The 18,071-nt window shown below is 40.2% G+C and overlaps 4 protein-coding genes and 1 long non-coding RNA gene across 7 annotated transcripts; all 5 read right to left on the bottom strand.

The window, feature by feature from the left end:
- Positions 1 to 485: 485 nt before the first annotated feature.
- LOC124189683 (neuronal acetylcholine receptor subunit alpha-2-like) lies at positions 486 to 4,103 on the bottom strand. 2 transcript variants are annotated; one of them, XM_046582109.1, is made up of 11 exons: positions 4,006 to 4,103; positions 3,757 to 3,839; positions 2,905 to 3,089; positions 2,622 to 2,731; positions 2,259 to 2,400; positions 2,127 to 2,195; positions 1,517 to 1,691; positions 1,205 to 1,354; positions 1,097 to 1,141; positions 903 to 1,042; positions 486 to 752 (listed from the first exon to the last, which is right to left on the bottom strand). In XM_046582109.1, the coding sequence occupies exons 1-11, from the start codon at positions 4,101 to 4,103 to the stop codon at positions 522 to 524; spliced, it is 1,428 nt and encodes a 475-aa protein (XP_046438065.1). In that variant the 3' UTR covers positions 486 to 521. The 2 variants fall into 2 exon arrangements, 1 of the variants encoding a protein (XP_046438065.1); XR_006872625.1 differs by lacking the exons at positions 486 to 752; positions 903 to 1,042 and having other exon boundaries at positions 1,521 to 1,691.
- Positions 3,925 to 6,560, bottom strand: LOC124189684 (snurportin-1-like). 2 transcript variants are annotated; one of them, XR_006872626.1, is made up of 5 exons: positions 6,241 to 6,560; positions 5,924 to 6,170; positions 5,677 to 5,859; positions 5,164 to 5,606; positions 3,925 to 5,067 (listed from the first exon to the last, which is right to left on the bottom strand). XR_006872626.1 is itself a non-coding variant. In XM_046582110.1 (4 exons), exons 1-4 carry the CDS (start codon positions 6,393 to 6,395, stop codon positions 5,217 to 5,219), a joined length of 975 nt encoding a protein of 324 aa, XP_046438066.1. In that variant the 5' UTR covers positions 6,396 to 6,560; the 3' UTR covers positions 5,138 to 5,216. The 2 variants fall into 2 exon arrangements, 1 of the variants encoding a protein (XP_046438066.1); XM_046582110.1 differs by lacking the exon at positions 3,925 to 5,067 and having other exon boundaries at positions 5,138 to 5,606.
- A 317-nt stretch (positions 6,561 to 6,877) lies between these two features.
- LOC124189682 lies at positions 6,878 to 8,857 on the bottom strand. Its single transcript, XM_046582107.1, has 4 exons — positions 8,759 to 8,857; positions 8,457 to 8,686; positions 8,112 to 8,388; positions 6,878 to 8,054 (listed from the first exon to the last, which is right to left on the bottom strand). The coding sequence occupies exons 1-4, from the start codon at positions 8,781 to 8,783 to the stop codon at positions 6,955 to 6,957; spliced, it is 1,632 nt and encodes a 543-aa protein (XP_046438063.1). The 5' UTR covers positions 8,784 to 8,857; the 3' UTR covers positions 6,878 to 6,954.
- Positions 8,858 to 8,990: 133 nt separating this feature from the next.
- Positions 8,991 to 15,982, bottom strand: LOC124189681. The gene is made up of 4 exons (XM_046582106.1): positions 15,289 to 15,982; positions 12,294 to 12,476; positions 11,933 to 12,212; positions 8,991 to 11,862 (listed from the first exon to the last, which is right to left on the bottom strand). The coding sequence occupies exons 1-4, from the start codon at positions 15,517 to 15,519 to the stop codon at positions 9,320 to 9,322; spliced, it is 3,237 nt and encodes a 1,078-aa protein (XP_046438062.1). The 5' UTR covers positions 15,520 to 15,982; the 3' UTR covers positions 8,991 to 9,319.
- Positions 15,983 to 16,639: 657 nt separating this feature from the next.
- LOC124189685 lies at positions 16,640 to 17,870 on the bottom strand. Its single transcript, XR_006872627.1, has 2 exons — positions 17,483 to 17,870; positions 16,640 to 17,215 (listed from the first exon to the last, which is right to left on the bottom strand). It is a non-coding gene; the product is annotated as an uncharacterized LOC124189685 (long non-coding RNA).
- Between the last annotated feature and the right edge of the window lie 201 nt (positions 17,871 to 18,071).

Raw genomic sequence — 18,071 nt, 5'->3', positions numbered from 1 at the left:
GTGCACACGCATGGACGAAGGTTGAAAATAAGTGCTCTGCCGCCATTTCGACCGCCCAGCATGCAGACTGCAGAGTCTACTGGTTTCTTCTGGTAAATACTAAATAGCAACAAAAAAAACCAACGATGGTTCCAAAATAAAAATATAGGCCTACACAAGAAAAAAAAGAAGTTTATAAATAATGAAAAAGATTTTGTTTTTTTTTGCTTGTGCACATTAGTTGGAACATTCCTATTCATGGTATGGCGACCGTAGAACTCCCGTAGAATACCCGACAATAGAACTCCATACTCTAGTGCCCGACACTCCGACAGTAGAACTTTTTAATTATTTTCATGTTCGACAATAGAACTCCAACGATTTTAAAATTATTTTCGTGACCAACAGTAGAACTCCATTGAATTTTAAATTATTATTCTATTCATGACTGATTTTCAGAGGAAGATCTGATTTTAAAGGAATAAAAAAAGTCCCATTACAAATGCTTGTTTTACACTGTATATTTCATACCTGATCTCAAACTAATTGTTCATTATGAATACAAAAACTGTATACCCTATAATAGTAAAAGAAATCATCATACAAATGAAAAACGCAAATCGATCGGAAATAGAAGCAAGTAGTTGCCAACTATGTGCTGCTGAATTACATTGGTTCCATCCTTGGAGTGGTACCGGTTGGTCAACCAAGTTTAAGGAAATTGGCGAAAAAGACGACGGTGTGTTGGGGTTTTCGTCTACTTCAAAGCAAACCTATTAAATCGTCAGTTTTATTTGTATACAAACTTTATGAGACATTTTAAATCAGAGTGTTATAGAAAGAATCAGAATATGCCTATGAGCTAATAAATAAGTAGGCCTAAGTCACGTGCCATACAGCACACCAAAAAATATCACGTTTACCTGATGTAAAACATTGTCACGCAGTGAAACTCTAGTTCGAAGTAAGAAACTGAAAACCCTATTTCGCGTAAAGAAGTTGATCCATCGGGGTACCGATTTGCACGACCGTTCTGCAATATTCCGGTTTATCATCGTAATAACTATTTAAATTTAAAATAAATTAATAGTTCATTGGCAAAAAAAAAACTTCATACCACAGTTCAAACCGCAAAGTAATAAAAGCGTGGAATGAGTGATCACTGTTGTGGCAAGAAAAAAAAAACTAAGTAATTTATAAGAATTTTCACCATTTTAATATTTACCGACAATAGGAATATTTTTTCCTGTTGGTAATTTCCATAAGAAATAAATAAAAATGAATATCATTCCAAATGAACATGAGTATGCAATCGTTATGCGATCGGTAGACTGGGGTTTCATCCAATAGGTTAGCAATACAAGAATCCATAGACCTGTGCAAAAACCGAAGGAAGTTTTTTTAATTTTTGTTAGTTTTATTTTTTTAAACCTTAATCTCCAAAAATTATATTTTAAATATTCTAACGCCTATTGCTACAGCACACTTTTATAGATCTAGATTAAGCTAAATAAAATAAACAATTTTTTATATTAACCAACAGATGAAATTATGGCAACTTTTTCTGCCATTGAAGATTGACGGTGTAACTGAATGGTGACAATAACGTCTTGATAATGAGGACTGCAACAGTTGAAGTATGAGTTTGTTGTAATAGTAGTATCCGTAATTTTCCATTGTAAATTTCCAGCTTTGTAGTGTTTAAGGTCTGCCTATTTAGCAAAAAATGTTAATAGTATTTTCTGTGGAGAAAGGTGGGGTAATCCACTTATCGGGATATTTTTCCAAGTCTCCCTACATAAATATAAATTATATCTTCTAATTCATGTAAGTCAACGCCCTGTTCCGGTTAACCCCTCACCCCGCTTAACCCAAACCTCCTTTTTGGCACGCGCAAGTACAGTATAAAAAATATATAATCTGTTTTTAAAAAATGCGTGGTTAATAAAATCCATAGAATCGGAATGGAATAGAACTTTCGCTTCACCATAACTGTTTCGCCATTCTAATTATTTTTAGCGACGAGAAAAAATGTTTTCCCAGCGTTTTTCTAGTTATTTTACTTTACAGTCGTATATGAGTCGCAAAGCGTATGCAATACATATTTATTTAAGTAAGAAGATTATAGTTATTCGTGGTTTTCATACCTTCGTTTGGTTTTCTAAAACACCAAGGAATATCTCGCTGCTATCTAAAGTCCAAGCACCAAACCGAATCTAAAAAAAATGTAATTGCCATACAGGGTATTATTAAATTCAAATTTGTTTATTTTTAATTACTTCGCATTTTTGAAATCCTTTGGGCCATTTAGTTAAATCTAGGTCGCACGGTGTTATTAAATATAGACGAGGTATGTAGTAGACCACACCGTCATAAAGAAGAACAGATTGGGATGGAGGCATGGGATCATAGCCTCGCACACTACAGAAAAAATAATCGTTCAACACTAAAATACGTATGTTCAGCACTAGTTGATTTTGAATTTAAAATTATTTTTTTTTATTTGGACAGGGTTCAATTTTGTGGTAACAAGTTTGTATTTTTGTGGTTAATTAAAAACACCTAATTTTCGTTGTTTGTTAACTAATTAATTATTTAACAAAGTTAAAAATAAATATTTCAAATTTGTGATGAGCATATACCTATTAAAAACCACTATATCCGGTTTCCATAACAGATCCGACATTAATTTTAAGTTGCGCAAATCTCCATAGGCCATAGGATCCCACTTCATCATACTGTCCACCCATCGCTGTTAAATATGTATTCGTGTTAAGTACCGAAATTAATGTTTAAAATTGTGCATAGTATTCGACAAAAAAAAATGTAGTCGAGAGTTATTGCAATTTAAGTCTAAAAGAATTTTTGTCGTCAGGAAGGTTTTCATCGTGATTTTTTTCCAATTATGGGGGAGTATTATCTTACCATTCCAAGCCATCCGGAGGTCTCCAATGTGCCATCCTTCTCATTCAAGACCGCCCGAACGAAACTAAACTGCATGTCCACTTTGATAACTTGTTCACTGTCATTTGATATTGGCCTGGCATGTTTATTGTATTGACGAACATTGAAAAGTTCCTTCTGAAGCTCTTTAATCCAGCTGAAAAACGCTGCAAAGATTAAATAAAACTATTTGTAAATTTTCATTTTGATTTTTCTACCAGTCATTAAACAAGAATTAGAAAAGTTGCAATGAAGAGTTATAGCGCAATCTCCGTCGGTCAACATCAGGGCTTACTACTTGATTGTTATCAATATTCAGTGAGTACTATTCTTTCTACGTATTACACCAGAATTTACTGCAATTTCGCCACCGCCGTCTATGGAACCTTCGTCTTTTCGTAGGAGTTTGGTATGAGTGAAACTGGATTGTTACCAACTTAACAATTGATTATCGATCGATTAACAAAAAAAAATGATCATTTACATGAACGAACAAATAATGCAACGAAAGAAAAAAAAAGACAAAATAATTAAAGATAAAGAGCCCTAAAAGAAACGGAACATCACGCTTAGTAGACGGATTTTTCTTTAGTGTTCGAGGCATCAAGAAAGTGATGGATGAATACCGGAAGAACGTGCACTATACAGTAGGCTATAGAGATTTTATCGTGGAAAGTAACCCTTCCATTCCATGTTATAGTTTATTTGTTAAAGGAAATATTATAAGGATTCAAAGTTTGAATGAATGCCAGAATCTGCTTTGACCGACTGAAATAATAATTGAAATCCTTCATGATAAGAAGTCACCATTCGGAAAACGTCTATATTACTTACGGGAATTCGAATTATTAGGAGCTTCTGATAGCGACGACGAGAAAAACAGCGCCGTTTGCGCCACTAATAGCAGTAATTTCATCCTGTTGTTGAAAATTTGGAAGGAAACCCCAGGTTGTAAATATAAATTCTGTGTCTTTTTTAGATTAATTTTTAAATACTATACGCTAAATTTTTAATCAAGCATTAAGATGAATTACAATATTAACCATGGACTAAGAAGAGGAACAGATATTATGATATTCTAACCTTTTGCTATAGACTGTAGCTAGTATTTGGAAACGATGTCTAACGTGGTGTAAGCGGAGACTGACTGGTAGCCTAACTGTAGAAAATGAAAGGGGCATCTACCAATTTTTGTGTGAAGCCACACCTCTACTAAGAACTCCCCCTTTCCACTACTCTATTCCTCTACTTTGGCTCTTTTCCCAAACGTCATCACCATTCCATATGCTAGCGGCCTAGCGCTATCTTTTCAACACGTACGTATAGTCCTCTTTCAACATGTACAGAGCATTCTGTAATGAAATGAAATTTAGAATTAGGTCTGCAGTTGCTACACTACTGAAACGTGTATAGCCGGGTATATATGGTGCGTGTGGTTTGTCAGAAAAAAAAGATTGAACTTCTATAGTTTACTTAATTGACATATACAAGAATAACTGAGAATAACTTCCAAAAGCGTTTGGTAATTTCGCTCAAATTAATTCAGACTCCTAAAGTTCACTGATTATTTCACGGAATTTGTCATTTATTATACTTGATGACTTTACCTTAATTTGCTTGTATTTCATTGTAAAGACTTTGGTTGTCTGTAAAGCTTCTCTCACTCTCAGCTTACACGCTCGCCTGACACCACATTACATTTCAACTGTTTTTAACTCCATTCATACTAATCAGTCTTTCTATGCTTTATCAAACTGCACTGGCCAATTTCTGCCTTTCTGATACAAACTTGAATACGTAAATTAAATTTCAATCATCCGACGTCTTCGTTTCAATAACATAAGCGTCGCTAGACCTTTGGCTTATTAAAATTAATTATGCCTATGGGAATGCCGTTCTATTTTCGTTAAATAGTGGTTTTCACTAATAGCATAACAGTCTAGAATGTAGCTAATTGATTTAAGCATGGCGAAGGATAATATGTCATTGAAAATGGATGGTAAACACTAAACAGATCAACGGTCAAAATACTTCCCAAAATTTTTTGAAACACTGGAACTTTAAAAAATGGCAAAATGTATACTTAGAAGAATCTGAAATCCTACAAGTCGAATCAAATCAGGATATGAGCATCACCCGCACCGACTGACGGAAGTTGTTATTATTCATGTGCAACAAAAGAATAAGGATGGAAAATAAATTTAACTTTCACATGTTAGATATAAGCGTTGTAATCAATACCTTTTGTCAACAATTTAAAACAAGATGAAGTGCTCAAATATTATCACACAGTATTAATCTGTTGCTGACATCTCAACAGAATTTTCCTCGCATTTTGGAGATTTTTTCTTTAAATGTTGCTGGATATTCACATAGCTTACGGGTTTCTTCTGCATGTAGAACTCCGGTACTTTTGCTTTCAAAATCTCCGCAATCATGAATGGTTTGAGCCATCCAACTAAAGGGCTGACTCCCGGAGTATAAAATCCCAATTTGTGATAAAATAGGAGACCGTCCAAAGGTTGCCAACTTTGTTTTTCATCCTCAAGTAAAGCTTCGATATTTTCTTTGATGCAAGGTAAGATGGGCAATGGAATGAAAGGATACCGATTTTTTTTCGATTTCATTCCTAATTCAGGGTGTTCGTTGAATTTACCATTCACCCAGTAAAACCTGAATTCAGCCTTTTGGAATACAAAGATAAATTTTCATATAGGATTTGTGTAAAAGAAAAATTAAATAATACTCATTTACTTCACATCCAAGTAATGGTACTCTACTCCAGCTCAAAACATCCAAAACAAAATAGCATTGTTTGTGGTCATTCCAAAGACAATCAAGAATGGTACTGTCTGAACTTTTATGAAATCCTCCAGGCAATTGGGATTGGAATTCTGTTATTAGAAATCCACTTTTTGAGTAAACCTTTGTCCATCCCTAAAAGAAATTACAAAACATTAGTTACTTTGAGAATCTAATTTTGTGATATAATAGTCTTTACTCTTGAAGCAACAACTAGACATCTTTTTCCAACAGGACAAGGCATAATAAGCCAATTAGTTTCAAAATCGACTGGTACTTCATCAAGCCATTCTGAAAGCATTATTTGATCCTGATATGCTCTTGGAGTTTTTATCTTGGGAGGAGACCACTCCATTTCATCAGGGCTATCTGAAAGATTTCCATCGCCAACACTGAAATCACTCTCTGCCAAACATCTACAATGATTGTAGTAATCATAGCGGCTCCTAGAAATAATATTAGAATTTTTTTTCATTTTGACATGTGAACAATTGTTGTATAATGTAGTGAATTAACTGTTTTTGATTTTCCAAAGTTCTTCTCCTGCGAACTTCTTGGCTTGTCTTCGAAGTTTTTTTGAATTGTGAAAACCTAGGGTGCGGACTGATGGTGCTGTGCAATTCGTTTGACACATTGAGTGACAGTTCCAAGGAACCAATTAAATTATCCATAATTATTACAGTTCAAATCTCACTTGACGCAATTACACTTCTAATTTTAAGGAAAGTTAAAACAATACTTGTACATTTAAACAGAAAGTTGCTAGGGATGTGTTTGTGTGACTATGTGTCAATGTTCGTATTGTGTTCGCATCGTGAAGACGCAGACGACAAACAAGAATGCCGGATTGCCGATGCAAAAGCCGCGAAAGCGAATCGTTCAAATTTCAACCTAGCGGTTAGACGGGAAAGCAACAAACAAAATCTACAAATGAAAATGCAAAATGCGTGGGAAGACGGTGACGCGAGGCAACTGTTAAGCAAATGACAAAGGAATTTCGGATTGTCGGATCAGGTTAATTGCTTTAAAGTAACAACTAAAGAAAATTGTTTAAAATCTGTTTCAACTTTTAAAAAATCTCCTTTGATAGACCTAAAATCTGAGGCTTAATTAATTCATTATAAAAACGTAAGAAACCGAATCATATGGAAATCTCTTGAATAGTTTTGTCAAACATGGAAATTTTTGTATTAACTATTTAAGCATATAAACTATGGGGCTTCGAACATACTAAAATAAACAATTGTTTGAACCAATGTGAATATTGTTGGCAGATTCCTTGGATAAACTGCATGCTGCTTGGTATGTCGGTAGCCCAGAACTGTGGCTACTGAGCCTATCTTGACATACCTCATGTTGGTTAGCGGTGAGCAATAACAAATCGTGTTCCGGTCCATTTTCGCTCACTGATTCTAGAGGAACCGTAAATTCTTCCTTGACTTGACATTCGGTTTCCGTGTAGATGTGCATCACCCATCCGTTAGAAGTTTCCACACTGGTACGGCGAAGCTTAGCTTTCTGTCGAAAGATCGCAGTCACTGCAACAGCCATTAACAATAAAATTGCCACAACCGCACAAGTGATTGAAACTAACATGACGACATCAGGAGCTTGACAGTGATGAGAGCTAGCGAATTCATAAAATTTTTCCGACTCATTGCGGACGCGACAGAAGATGAAATCTCTCAAGACATTGTTGAAGTCGTCTTTGGAAGAGCCGTTTCTTCTTAAAGTTGGACTGAAAACAGTGTCGACAAGAACCTGCAGTTCACAATCACAATCCCGGTCGAGTTGAATTTCGAAGAATTGGAGAGACGATTTTTTAAAAAGCGATTGGTCGAGATCGAGCGCGCCTTTGTCGAATTTTTTGATTGACAACGCCATCGTCATTTTGGCGTTGCCAACTGTTTCTATTTTGCGGAAGGCGTGACGCGCAATGTGGTCGAAAGCGCTAAACTTGATGTCGATACTCTCGGTTGCCGCTAGTTGGAAGGCGTACGAAAAGATGGTCCCCACCGTATTGTTAAGAAACGAGAAGGTCCTTGGTGTCCGCAAGACAAAAGCTTCTGATTGAATGACGTTTATTCTGTTGGAGGAAATATGAGCTGAATCGGTGACGCTTAACTGGAATGCTCCGTGCTCGATCGATTGAATTTGGTTGCTTTTAATGGACAAATATTGGGTTTCTCCATCTGCCAAAGTTTTAAATTTGATTTCCTCGATAAAGTTTCCCTCCAGCGTGAACTTTTTTAAGCAACTTGTATTGTAAAACATCTCCGATTCCATCACTTTCACCTTGGAATTGATGATTAGAATTTCGCCCCATGCACCTGACAGCAAACGTAAATGAAATTTGACATTATTTAAATTGAAAGATATTTATTTACCTGTAAAAGCCCTTCGCTCAAAGATAATGGAACCACTTCCGTTGATGACAAGAGACGGCCGTGCGAATGAACTGCGCATACGCGGAGAATCGTTGCAAGCAGGTTGCGAAAGCGCGTAAGATTCGGCTTCAATCTTATCTACACGTTCACTGTAGAACGTTGTCAAATTTTGCGGGGAATTTAAACTGCCTTTATTAATCTTTAATCGAAGAAATCCGGTAAAAATCACCGTCCTGGCTTCCTTTGGCAAACGATTAGTAGTATTTAAAATAAATTCCTGCTAGTGCAATAAGAGAATGAGGTTGCAATCAAATGAATTAAATTTGATCAGAGTTTTGTGCTTACGTTGCAGTGAAGAGACGATGTACATTCAACACGAGTTTTTGAGCTATCACATTTACAACAATTTCTATCACAAACTGAATTGATTGGACTAATAGTACTGGTTGGCACTGTGTGATGGCTTTTCGTCGCACGAACTGTTGACGTCATCCATTTGGTGAACGGAGGAGTCCAGCCCCGAGACTCGGCTTGACCGCCGACCATTGCAAACGAAACAACCAGCAGCCAACAGACTGTTAAATTATTGAAAAAATTTATTTCTGTTTTGCACTTATTGCATTAGAAAATCAAATTTATATGTATACCGGACCAGATCCCGAAGCAATCCATTTGACACTTTTGTTTGTTGCTACTGAATTTTTTAAAAAACAATCTCCTATTCTTTCTGTTCTGTTTTGACACCACTTCCTGCTGAAAAACAAAACCCCTTGTGGTTAAGCTTCATCCGGATCCTGGTCCAAATGAACTCATACCTAACCAAAATGTGTGTCACCTAGATTCGTATGCCATAAATGAATCCAACTTACACAAAGAAAACCGGATTTGCGAGACTTTTATTAGTATAACTGTTTGGTGATGAATCACATGCACCCAACAGACAAAAAAGCACATCTTTGCTATAAGTACACGCAATATACACGCACGACGATGATGATGGAACAAAAAACAAAATAAATTTATCAAATAACAATGAAATATGACGATTTTTGACTCGAGCCCGAACACCATTCGAGACTTTTGTTTCTGGTATATTATAAGGCAGGTCAAAAGTGATTCGATGAATCGGAGCGGAAGCGTATATTCTGCGTACATGGGGCGCGGGTGATGAAAACCACAAGAAGGACTGTTATATATACGAGTTGGGATCACAAGTTATCGTGTTGCTGTTGTTGTTCATCTTGCACTATTAACTCAGAGTACAAAGGCTCATTTAGGTCACGCGGATCGGCATATTCGCACAACTGGGCAACAGGCGATCTCGCCGGTTTCGGTGGTCCCTCGGCAGCACTGATGCTCTTCTCTTTCGTATTATTTGGACGTTCAGCGAACAAAGGCCGTCGGAATGAGAAACTAAACGGCTGCGGCGTTACTTCGGCGTACTCCTCATCGCCCTCATCTTTAGACTGTTGTGAAGGAGACGGTGAAATAACGACGTTCGATGAATTTGACTGGACGACAGTAGATTCTTTATTAGGCTTTCCCGTCGGCTGATGAGAGGTCTTTTGGGAAGTGTTGTGTTCGCTTCTGGTTTTAGTCGGCGACTTCCTGGCGGCCGGAATCGACCTGGATGAGCTTTGCCACGAAGGTGGCTTGGCATCTTTAACGGGAGATGTTGGAGGTGAGCAAGTTGAACCGTTGGTGGTCCTCGATCCGCTCCGGTTTTGACTGGGAGTCTTGATGGCGGGCGGAGGCCATTTCGGGAGAGATCCGCGCACGTGAAACGGTTGACTTTTGGCTACCGGCACATTATTCTTTTGTTTCGCTGGAGGAGGTAATAATAATAAAGCGTCACCACCGTCTGACTCCTTATCCACTTTTAATTCGACTCCTGCTGGTGGTGGTGGTGGTGGTGTCTCATCCGAAACGGATGACGGAAGACGATTCTTCGAGCCTGATGGATCGGCATCATCCCACGGTTTGCAGTAGATGTGTTCCGACCTGGCAGAAGATGTGGACGGCCTTGACCCAGCACCTTGATCGACTACCTTGATGAGATCGTAGAACTCGGGTGTGATTGTGCTGGTTCCCTTCGTCAGTGCTGCTGACTCTTCGTTGTTGTCTAGTTCCTTGGAAACAATCGAATCTTTGACTTCGCTGTACAGGGGGGAGACGTCCATTTTATCTCGTAGAGCGGCCATGACATCTTGCGTGAATTCAAGGGCCAGACTCGACGCCAGCGGTTCGCCATTCGGGACGGATGTGCTGGAGAGATTCTCTGATTCCGAGACTTTATGAGTGCTGTCCTCCAACGTTTGAGTGCCTCGATCGATGGTCCGTTTATTAGCGTCGTCGGCTTTGACGCCGCCTTTGGGAGTCCACTGGACGGGCATGGCCGGCACATCGGGCGGGGCCGAATCTGTTGGTGGGACGTGCTTGATCCAAGCGTTCGACTCGGGAGGTTCCAGCGGTTCCGAATAAATGGGTCCAAGGTCTTCCAAATAATTTCGATAGTCTTTGACGGATAGGCGCGAAATGGAGCCGGAGGAGACCACTCCGCTGCCCAGTTGTTTTTCCACATTGCTGCTGGGAATCAGCGGCGAACAAGTGACGCGTTCCTCGTTGGACACGATTTTCTTATTGCTTCGTTGCTGCTGGCGGTTCTTAGTCCTGAAACGAGCCACGACCAGACCAAGGCAGACGGCCAGGAAGACCAAAACGCACAGGGCACTCAGGACGATGATCATAACCAAATCTTGTCTTGAGCTAAAGTCGACCAATTTAATTCCGCTCGATCCGTCAGCATCGTCGTCCGTCTTGAAATCGATGATTCGACTAATGTCAATCGATGATCGTTTCATGGCCAAGCAGCGGCTGAATTCGTTTTCCTGAGCGGCTGGGCAAAATTCGTCCGTGTAGTTTTTCATGGACAGGAATTGCGGCTGGTCGGATAAATCCAAACATTCCGCGGCCGCCTGGTCCAGTCGACACAAACTGCTGTTGAAGAGCGAAGATCCCAGCCACAAAGCCCTAGGAGCGCTAGAAACATGTTCATCTTCTTCTTCTAGAAACGATTCGGCCGTTGTGGTCTCGGTCCGGCGAGTGATTTGCGTCAACTGGGCCGCCCATCCAGCCATCTGACAATCGCAATTGTGTTGGAAGTGATTATCCTCCAATTTCAGCTGGGGAACTTCAGCGCTGATGATGAAAGCGCCCAGCTGGACTTGATGAAACACGTTGTGTCGTATGATGAACCGGACGCGTCCAGCTCCGGCAGCGTAGGCGGGCGACGGAAGAAGTTTGGGTTCGCCAATGTTGTAGAAGGCGTGTCGCTCGATCAGCGTCACCGTATTGTTTTCGATGAGCAGTTCGTTCCACTCGCGCAAATTAAGGGCTCCGGTGGCCAGCACGTCGATGCGATTGGAATGTAATGACACGCGGGCGACGGGCATAGACAGTGCGCTTTGATTCATCCGGCCGATTTGGCAGCCTTCGATGGTGATAGAAGATGCCGCCGAAGAAAAGGCCCGCCCGTCTATGTGGCCCACCCTGGTGTTGAGCATTTCCAGCCAATCGAGGTGAGTGAACTCGCTGAAAGCGCCGGCCGCGATCCAACCGATTCGCGAGTCGGAAATGCTGAGCCGGACGATCCGCAAAGCCGAAGTGGCGTTGGCGTGAATTTGGCCCGAAATGGTGACGTTCTCGAATACAAGATGATCCAACGGCGATGGAAATGTGAAACTTTTCAATTCTGTTCAAACAAATTAAATTGGATTCATGTTATTATATTTGAAATGAAATGATTTTGAATGAAATTAAACCTGTCATGTTGACGTGCTCGATCAATATCTCGGTTTTGATGTGGTCTCCGTCTAGTGGGCTGACGGTGGTAAACCGGAAAGCGTGCGAAGCCAAGTGCAAAAACTGAATGTTGGTCAGCGTCAGCCGACTGAGACGGGAAAAGGCCGACTCTTCGATTCGCACCGAATGGCAGTGCGACGAATTGAGAGCCACCGGGCCGAGTGAGTGGCTGACGAAAGCGGCGGTTTTGATTAATAATTGGCGACACCGGCCGATTGTCACAGCCGTCTTGGTTTCCACCTATACATCAATTGATTGAATCACGTGATTAGTTATCTGTATACATCCGTATAAGAAGGCTAATAGTCCCTAATGACTTACCTTTAATTGATTGAAAGATCCTGAATGGAAGAGCACTTCTCCGGCATCTTCAACAGTCACGATGGAGAGGTTGTTCAAGTGCTTGATTCCGCCTTCGTGAAAGATCACGCTCCGGCAGCTTCGGATCGCCACAAGCGAGACGTCACGCGGCACTGATGATGGATAGACATCTAACGTTGCTTCCTGTTTTCAAGCAGCCCCCATCATACATATAAGAAAATAAAAAAAATAAAACAAAAAGAAAAAACAGATTGTTTCAATCAGTCGACCGTTTCCTTCTTTGGAATTTTCTATTGCATTTCCGGCCAAGTGGATATTTGATACCATAAAGCCTTTCGTTTTACCCTTCTCTCTCTTTTTTTAAAAAATACACACACAGCCGATTCTTGCAACAATTTTGACCATATCGATATCCTTATGTTGGCCGTAATCTAATCAACAACACGAGGAACGTGATACAGAAAAAAAGAAACGATGAAAAAGGAAAGCAAAACAAATGCATAAATATTAAATATAGCCCGTTGAGGATAGATGGAAAATCTATATTAATTAATTCAACAATCTCCATCGAAAAAGGAAATCAACGGAAGTATATAACCTATACGAAGAGACCCGGTGCGTGCCCGTCCAACACTGATTAGTGATTACTCAATCACAAAGTAGGTCCACGACCGTGGAGGCAGGGGGCCGGGTGTCTTCGTCCTAACTAGAATTCGAAACACGCACGTTTTCTTATATGTGCGTAGAGAGTTTTGTTTTGTTATCTTCCTATGATTGATGATGGAACCTTTCTGCCTGATCGTATATTTCTTAATCCAATGAATATACTTTCACTTTTCACATGACTGGCTTTTTTTTACGTATTATAGGTATAGAGCTGGGAAATCGTACTGACACCCCCCAGCACTAGGGTGCTATGGTGTGGGGTAGTGAATTTTAAAAATCCACTATGTAGCTTAATACATTCAGGATATGAAAATAATGCTTCTTAAAAGTTGGCTAGAATTGAAAATACCAACTCCCTCCGTGTAATTTGAATAAGTTGCCTAGAAAATGCCTCGCGTGCTTATCGGTACCGCCTACGGCTTTATACTGTTGATGGATAAACGAGGAAAACTTTGAAATTTTTATTCGATTTCCCGTTTCCCATTTCGTATAGATGGTATTGTTTCTGGAACAATTATTAATCAGTAATCCAGTCTAAACTTTCATCGATTTCTAGCAAATTTCAAGAATAATTTCAAGTCAAACGAGGCATGAAATGATGGTCGTTATTTGCTGTTTCTGTGGAAACGTGGTTAAACATCCCTTATAGTCTACTACATGCCTTTCCTCCCCTTGTTTTACTCTCGACTTAGCTTCTGAACCTAGAAATAGCTTAAGAACGTCAACAATCCGTAACATACTCATCTGACTGCCGCTCTAGCTCTCCCCCCGGATGTTATTCAATCCGGATATCGACTAAAAGCCTTGCCTTTTGTCTTTCTTTTTCTTTTTTCTTTCCAGAAAGAACATTCAAATGTCTCGTTTTTTATGGTGCAAACAAGTTTCAACTCATATGCGTTTCCACTTCATGTATATGTCGAATATTCCCCGTGTTCTTTTTGTTCATTTTCGGTCAAGTGCTGGCTGGCTTATATTGTTGTTCCCAGTGTCTGAGTCTGCTGACGGTGTAATCCAGCACAGCTCCAAAAGATGGGGGAGGAACCCCATCATAGGAAACCCGTGGGAAAAAATAAGAAAATCCCTCCCTTTTTTCTCGACATGATAACAGTAGCCAACAAAAAGATTTGCCGTGCGCACTTTTCGTTAGTTGAAATGTGCTGTGACGCGCGGGCGAGGTTCTTCTATTATATTCTAAAAGGCAAAATTAATTATTTCTTATAGCGTTCAAGGTGAACCATATACAAGATTTCTTTATCATGCCAGATCATCCCTGTGGGCATCATCTATAAAAGCAATTTTGTTTCATGATATAGCTTCACGTGTGGATTGAGCTAGACCAGACATTCCAGAGGCTTTCACACTCCCGGCCGGGAGTGTCACGACCTTCACGATCGACACCCACCGATTTTGATCCTTTTTCGGAAAGTATAGGCTATACAACGAATGTGTTGCACATAGTTCGGTCCGATCGTTGTTGGCTATTTCGACATGATGGAGTGATCCAGCAAATAGAAGATATAGAAATAGATATTTCCAAATATTGAGAGAATGCCATCAGGGAATTTTTCGTGACAGACCGCGCAGCGCACGTGCCTCAGCAGCCCTACCCCTATCCTGTGATGCAACTGTCAAGTTTAAGGATCCGAGAAGAAATTTTGGTTGCGACACGGGATTGGGTGTATTTTATGACACTGAACCCGAACGGCAAGAATCCTCAACTCTCTCACGTTTTTCTTTACCAAGGTCTTGATGATTCGAAAATTCCAAACAAAGAAAAACCAGGCATTTGTCTTTCCTTAACGGGCCCCATACGTAACGAACTTCACATTTCTCTCACAGCTGACTAGGATTATAATTGTCAACCTTTATATAGATGGGTTTACTTAACTGGAACTACTATATATTTTAATTCCCCTTGAGAATTAAATATTCGACAGGAAGTTAACCGACACTTTTGATCTTGGGTTTTAAAAGATGTGCCAATCATCTAATCGGCACTTTCTCTACCGAGCTATCGATTGCCAACACACACCCCCCTTTCCTGATCTGTGCTCAGGATTTTTCTTCCGCCCTTATTTTCTTACTCAAGATTTGCTGGCCCCGTTCCAGCTCCATCTTCATCCGTCATCGTGTCGCGTCTTAACGACGACTAAAAAACTCATAATTTCTCAACATTATTCCTGGAAATTTCCGGTTTCCCTGTACAAGTAAACCCCCACCTCGGGATTTATTTAAAGGAATTGACTCACAATCTTTTTTTCAAAAAAAAAATAATAAGAAGGACCTCTATTGAAAGCATCACGTGTTGTTGTCTAGGCTAATACTGTACCTGATCCTGAGGCGTGCATTGGCAGTTGACATGAGTGAGGCCGGCATGCTGAGACGCCGAATGACTGGTGCAGGAACAACGCGAATCGTTACACAACGCCGGCAAACTATGCTGAGACGCAACTATTTCTGTTGGTTGGGCGTTGGGTTGATTGATCGGCCACCCAAGTACAAGAGTGAGCGTCGTTACGATCCACCAAAGCAGCAACAAACAATCGGGCCCACGATGCATTTTTGGAGGGGGGCTCCTTATTATATTTCTTCTTATTATTTGGTGGTGTAAACCGCAGGAGAGTTGGCGGTCCTTATTGCATTCGGCCTTGCGAAAAACAGGAAACCGCGGCCGTCGTCTTAATTGGTCATACGTATCCGTGTGCTGGGGCGACACTCGGTCGCCTCGGTTGCTTAAATCCAGTCATTCGATGACGAAACGAGACACACAGCACACACAAACAACAAAACAACCCAAACAAACAAACAAACAAACGAATCCACTGGTTGACACTTTTGTTTTGTTGTTGTAATTATTCCTGAAAAACAATTGAGCAATGATAAGCCGGAGTTGAGCACAAACTGATGTTCTCGTGACTGTGTCTCACCGGCAACTGCCAATGGCCCAGCAGCGCATTATAAGAATCAGACGGAGACTCTCTGCTCGCTCGCTGGACTGAAATTGTACACAGAGTATAGACTCTGGTATGAGCCTGTTGAGTTTTCTATCCCCAAACCGTGGGGGTTTGTGTGTTATTTGTACTGACTCCCCTCTCCCTCCCAACACTCTTTAACCGCCTCCCCCTCGGTCCGTTCGTTCGTCTGGTTCATTCCTTATACCAGATATCCCCCCCCCTCCTGTTCACTATCTCCCTCATTCTTCTCTTTTTATTCACTTTTCTCTCTCTCTCTCTTTTCTTATTCTTGTTTTCGAAAGAGAGAGAGAGAGAAGAAAAATAAGGGGATGATATTGAAAAAGAGGCTTCGCGTCCGTCTCCCTTGTTGCCCAGCTCTCTCGGACCGTGCGCTGCTGGGCTCGGGGGGGCTGGAATAACCCGCGGAGCAAAGGGCTGACCCGCTTCTTTTTTTCTTATTTCTCTCCTCAATATTCTTTTCTAATCTTTCAGAGTCGCCCAGCCAAAGATATCCTTTTTTGTCTAGTTTTCAAAAGTTTCCGATGATACGAGACTGCCAGGGAGAAAGTGGTCATGACTATTATAAAAGTCGCTGAGCACTGTCACACAGAATTAGCATTAAATTATGTCGGTGCTAGTTGACATTTTTGTTGTTCTCTCTCTGATATGATATGATGAAACGAATTTTCAGTAATAGAAATTTAAATAAAAAAACTGCCTTTTTAATTTTCTTTCTTTCCTAAGGCAAGCAGTTCACTCAAGGCGAACCGGAACGTTTTACACAATATTCAGTTTCAAATTGTTGAATGCTCTTTTTTCTTTTCTGGAGGAGGGCCTCCACTTAGTGACTCCTTGTGGCAAAATCAGAAACTGTTTATAACACTAATCTGTCCATATTTGGCTTGGCGCTAACGCAGTGGTTGCTGCTGCCTTGGGCTCTCTCTCTTTCACTATGTAGTCAGCAGCAGCCTCTTGTATTATTCAGCACCAAAAGAATATTTAACATAATCTCCTTAAAAATACACACGTCTTCTAAGAAAAAGAAAAAACCAAATATTATTTAGAGGGTCAACTTGAACTAAATGTGGAATGACTGCCCAGTAACAGGGAAAGTAGTATACAACACGCTTCCATTCCATCGAATAGAAGTCCAAGTCCATTTTTGAAATTTAAAATAATTCAAATACGCGTGAATATACGATTTTTAAAAAAAGAACGGGCCGCTGGGCGGATATGATCCAGCCATCGCGTGAGTGGCCTTCTCGAAATGCTTATTTTAGTACCTCACATTTCTGGGACCTCCTGTTGGCAAAATAGAAACCCGATTATGAACTGCAAATGTGTGATGATGAACTGTATCACGACTATATATCCGTTTGAAGCAGAATAAGAGATAACGGAATAACAATTTTGATTGACTGAGTTCCAAGGAAAACCGGACAATAATTGTTAGTAATTATTTAAGAGGAGAAATGCTGATTTTTAAATAACAATTTACAGATGTTAAATAACGTTTTATAGGATTAAATGCGGTTTTTGTGTGAAATAAAGGTGGACATAATTGATCACCTGTCCCAAACCGTCGTAGTCGATCGTAGTTCACATTAATCTGAACTCAAATGGTGTCATTTTTCCCGTTTATCGAATGGAGATCGACAAAATGTATCCGTATCCAGAGGTATTTAGGTCACTAGGCGATTGATCCAATTAAAAAAGTTTCTCTTTTCGTTTAAAAAATAATAATAATGTGGCAATGACAAACGTTCACCGTGATCATATACTGATCCAACCAATAAGTCGTACACAAGTCGAATGGTTGGTAATTTCTAGAAATTAAGCTATAGCTAGGACGATGTCCAGATGCAATACCACTCGGTTTAAAAAAAAAACCGCCATTCACGCCAAATTTTTCTACGCATCACGGGTGAACGCAACCGCCGCCATCGCACCAGTTGCGTGTTTTATTTCACCCCATTCCCCCCCCCCCCTCCATCTATCGGCATAAGTCGTTTTTCGCCCTTATGTTTAAGACACGATTTGATAGCAACTCTTTAGTTATACTACGGTCATCATTAATTTCATTCGTTCTTTCTTTGGAGCTGCGATTTGTCGTCAGTTTTCTCAGTTACATGAAACTTAACGTAATAAGGTAATTTTT

The sequence above is a fragment of the Daphnia pulex genome, chromosome 3 (genome assembly GCF_021134715.1).
Source record: "Daphnia pulex isolate KAP4 chromosome 3, ASM2113471v1".
Lineage (NCBI taxonomy): Eukaryota > Metazoa > Arthropoda > Branchiopoda > Diplostraca > Daphniidae > Daphnia > Daphnia pulex.
The sequence above is the reverse complement of the archived record's forward strand: the minus strand, read 5'-3'. Positions and strand labels throughout refer to the sequence as shown.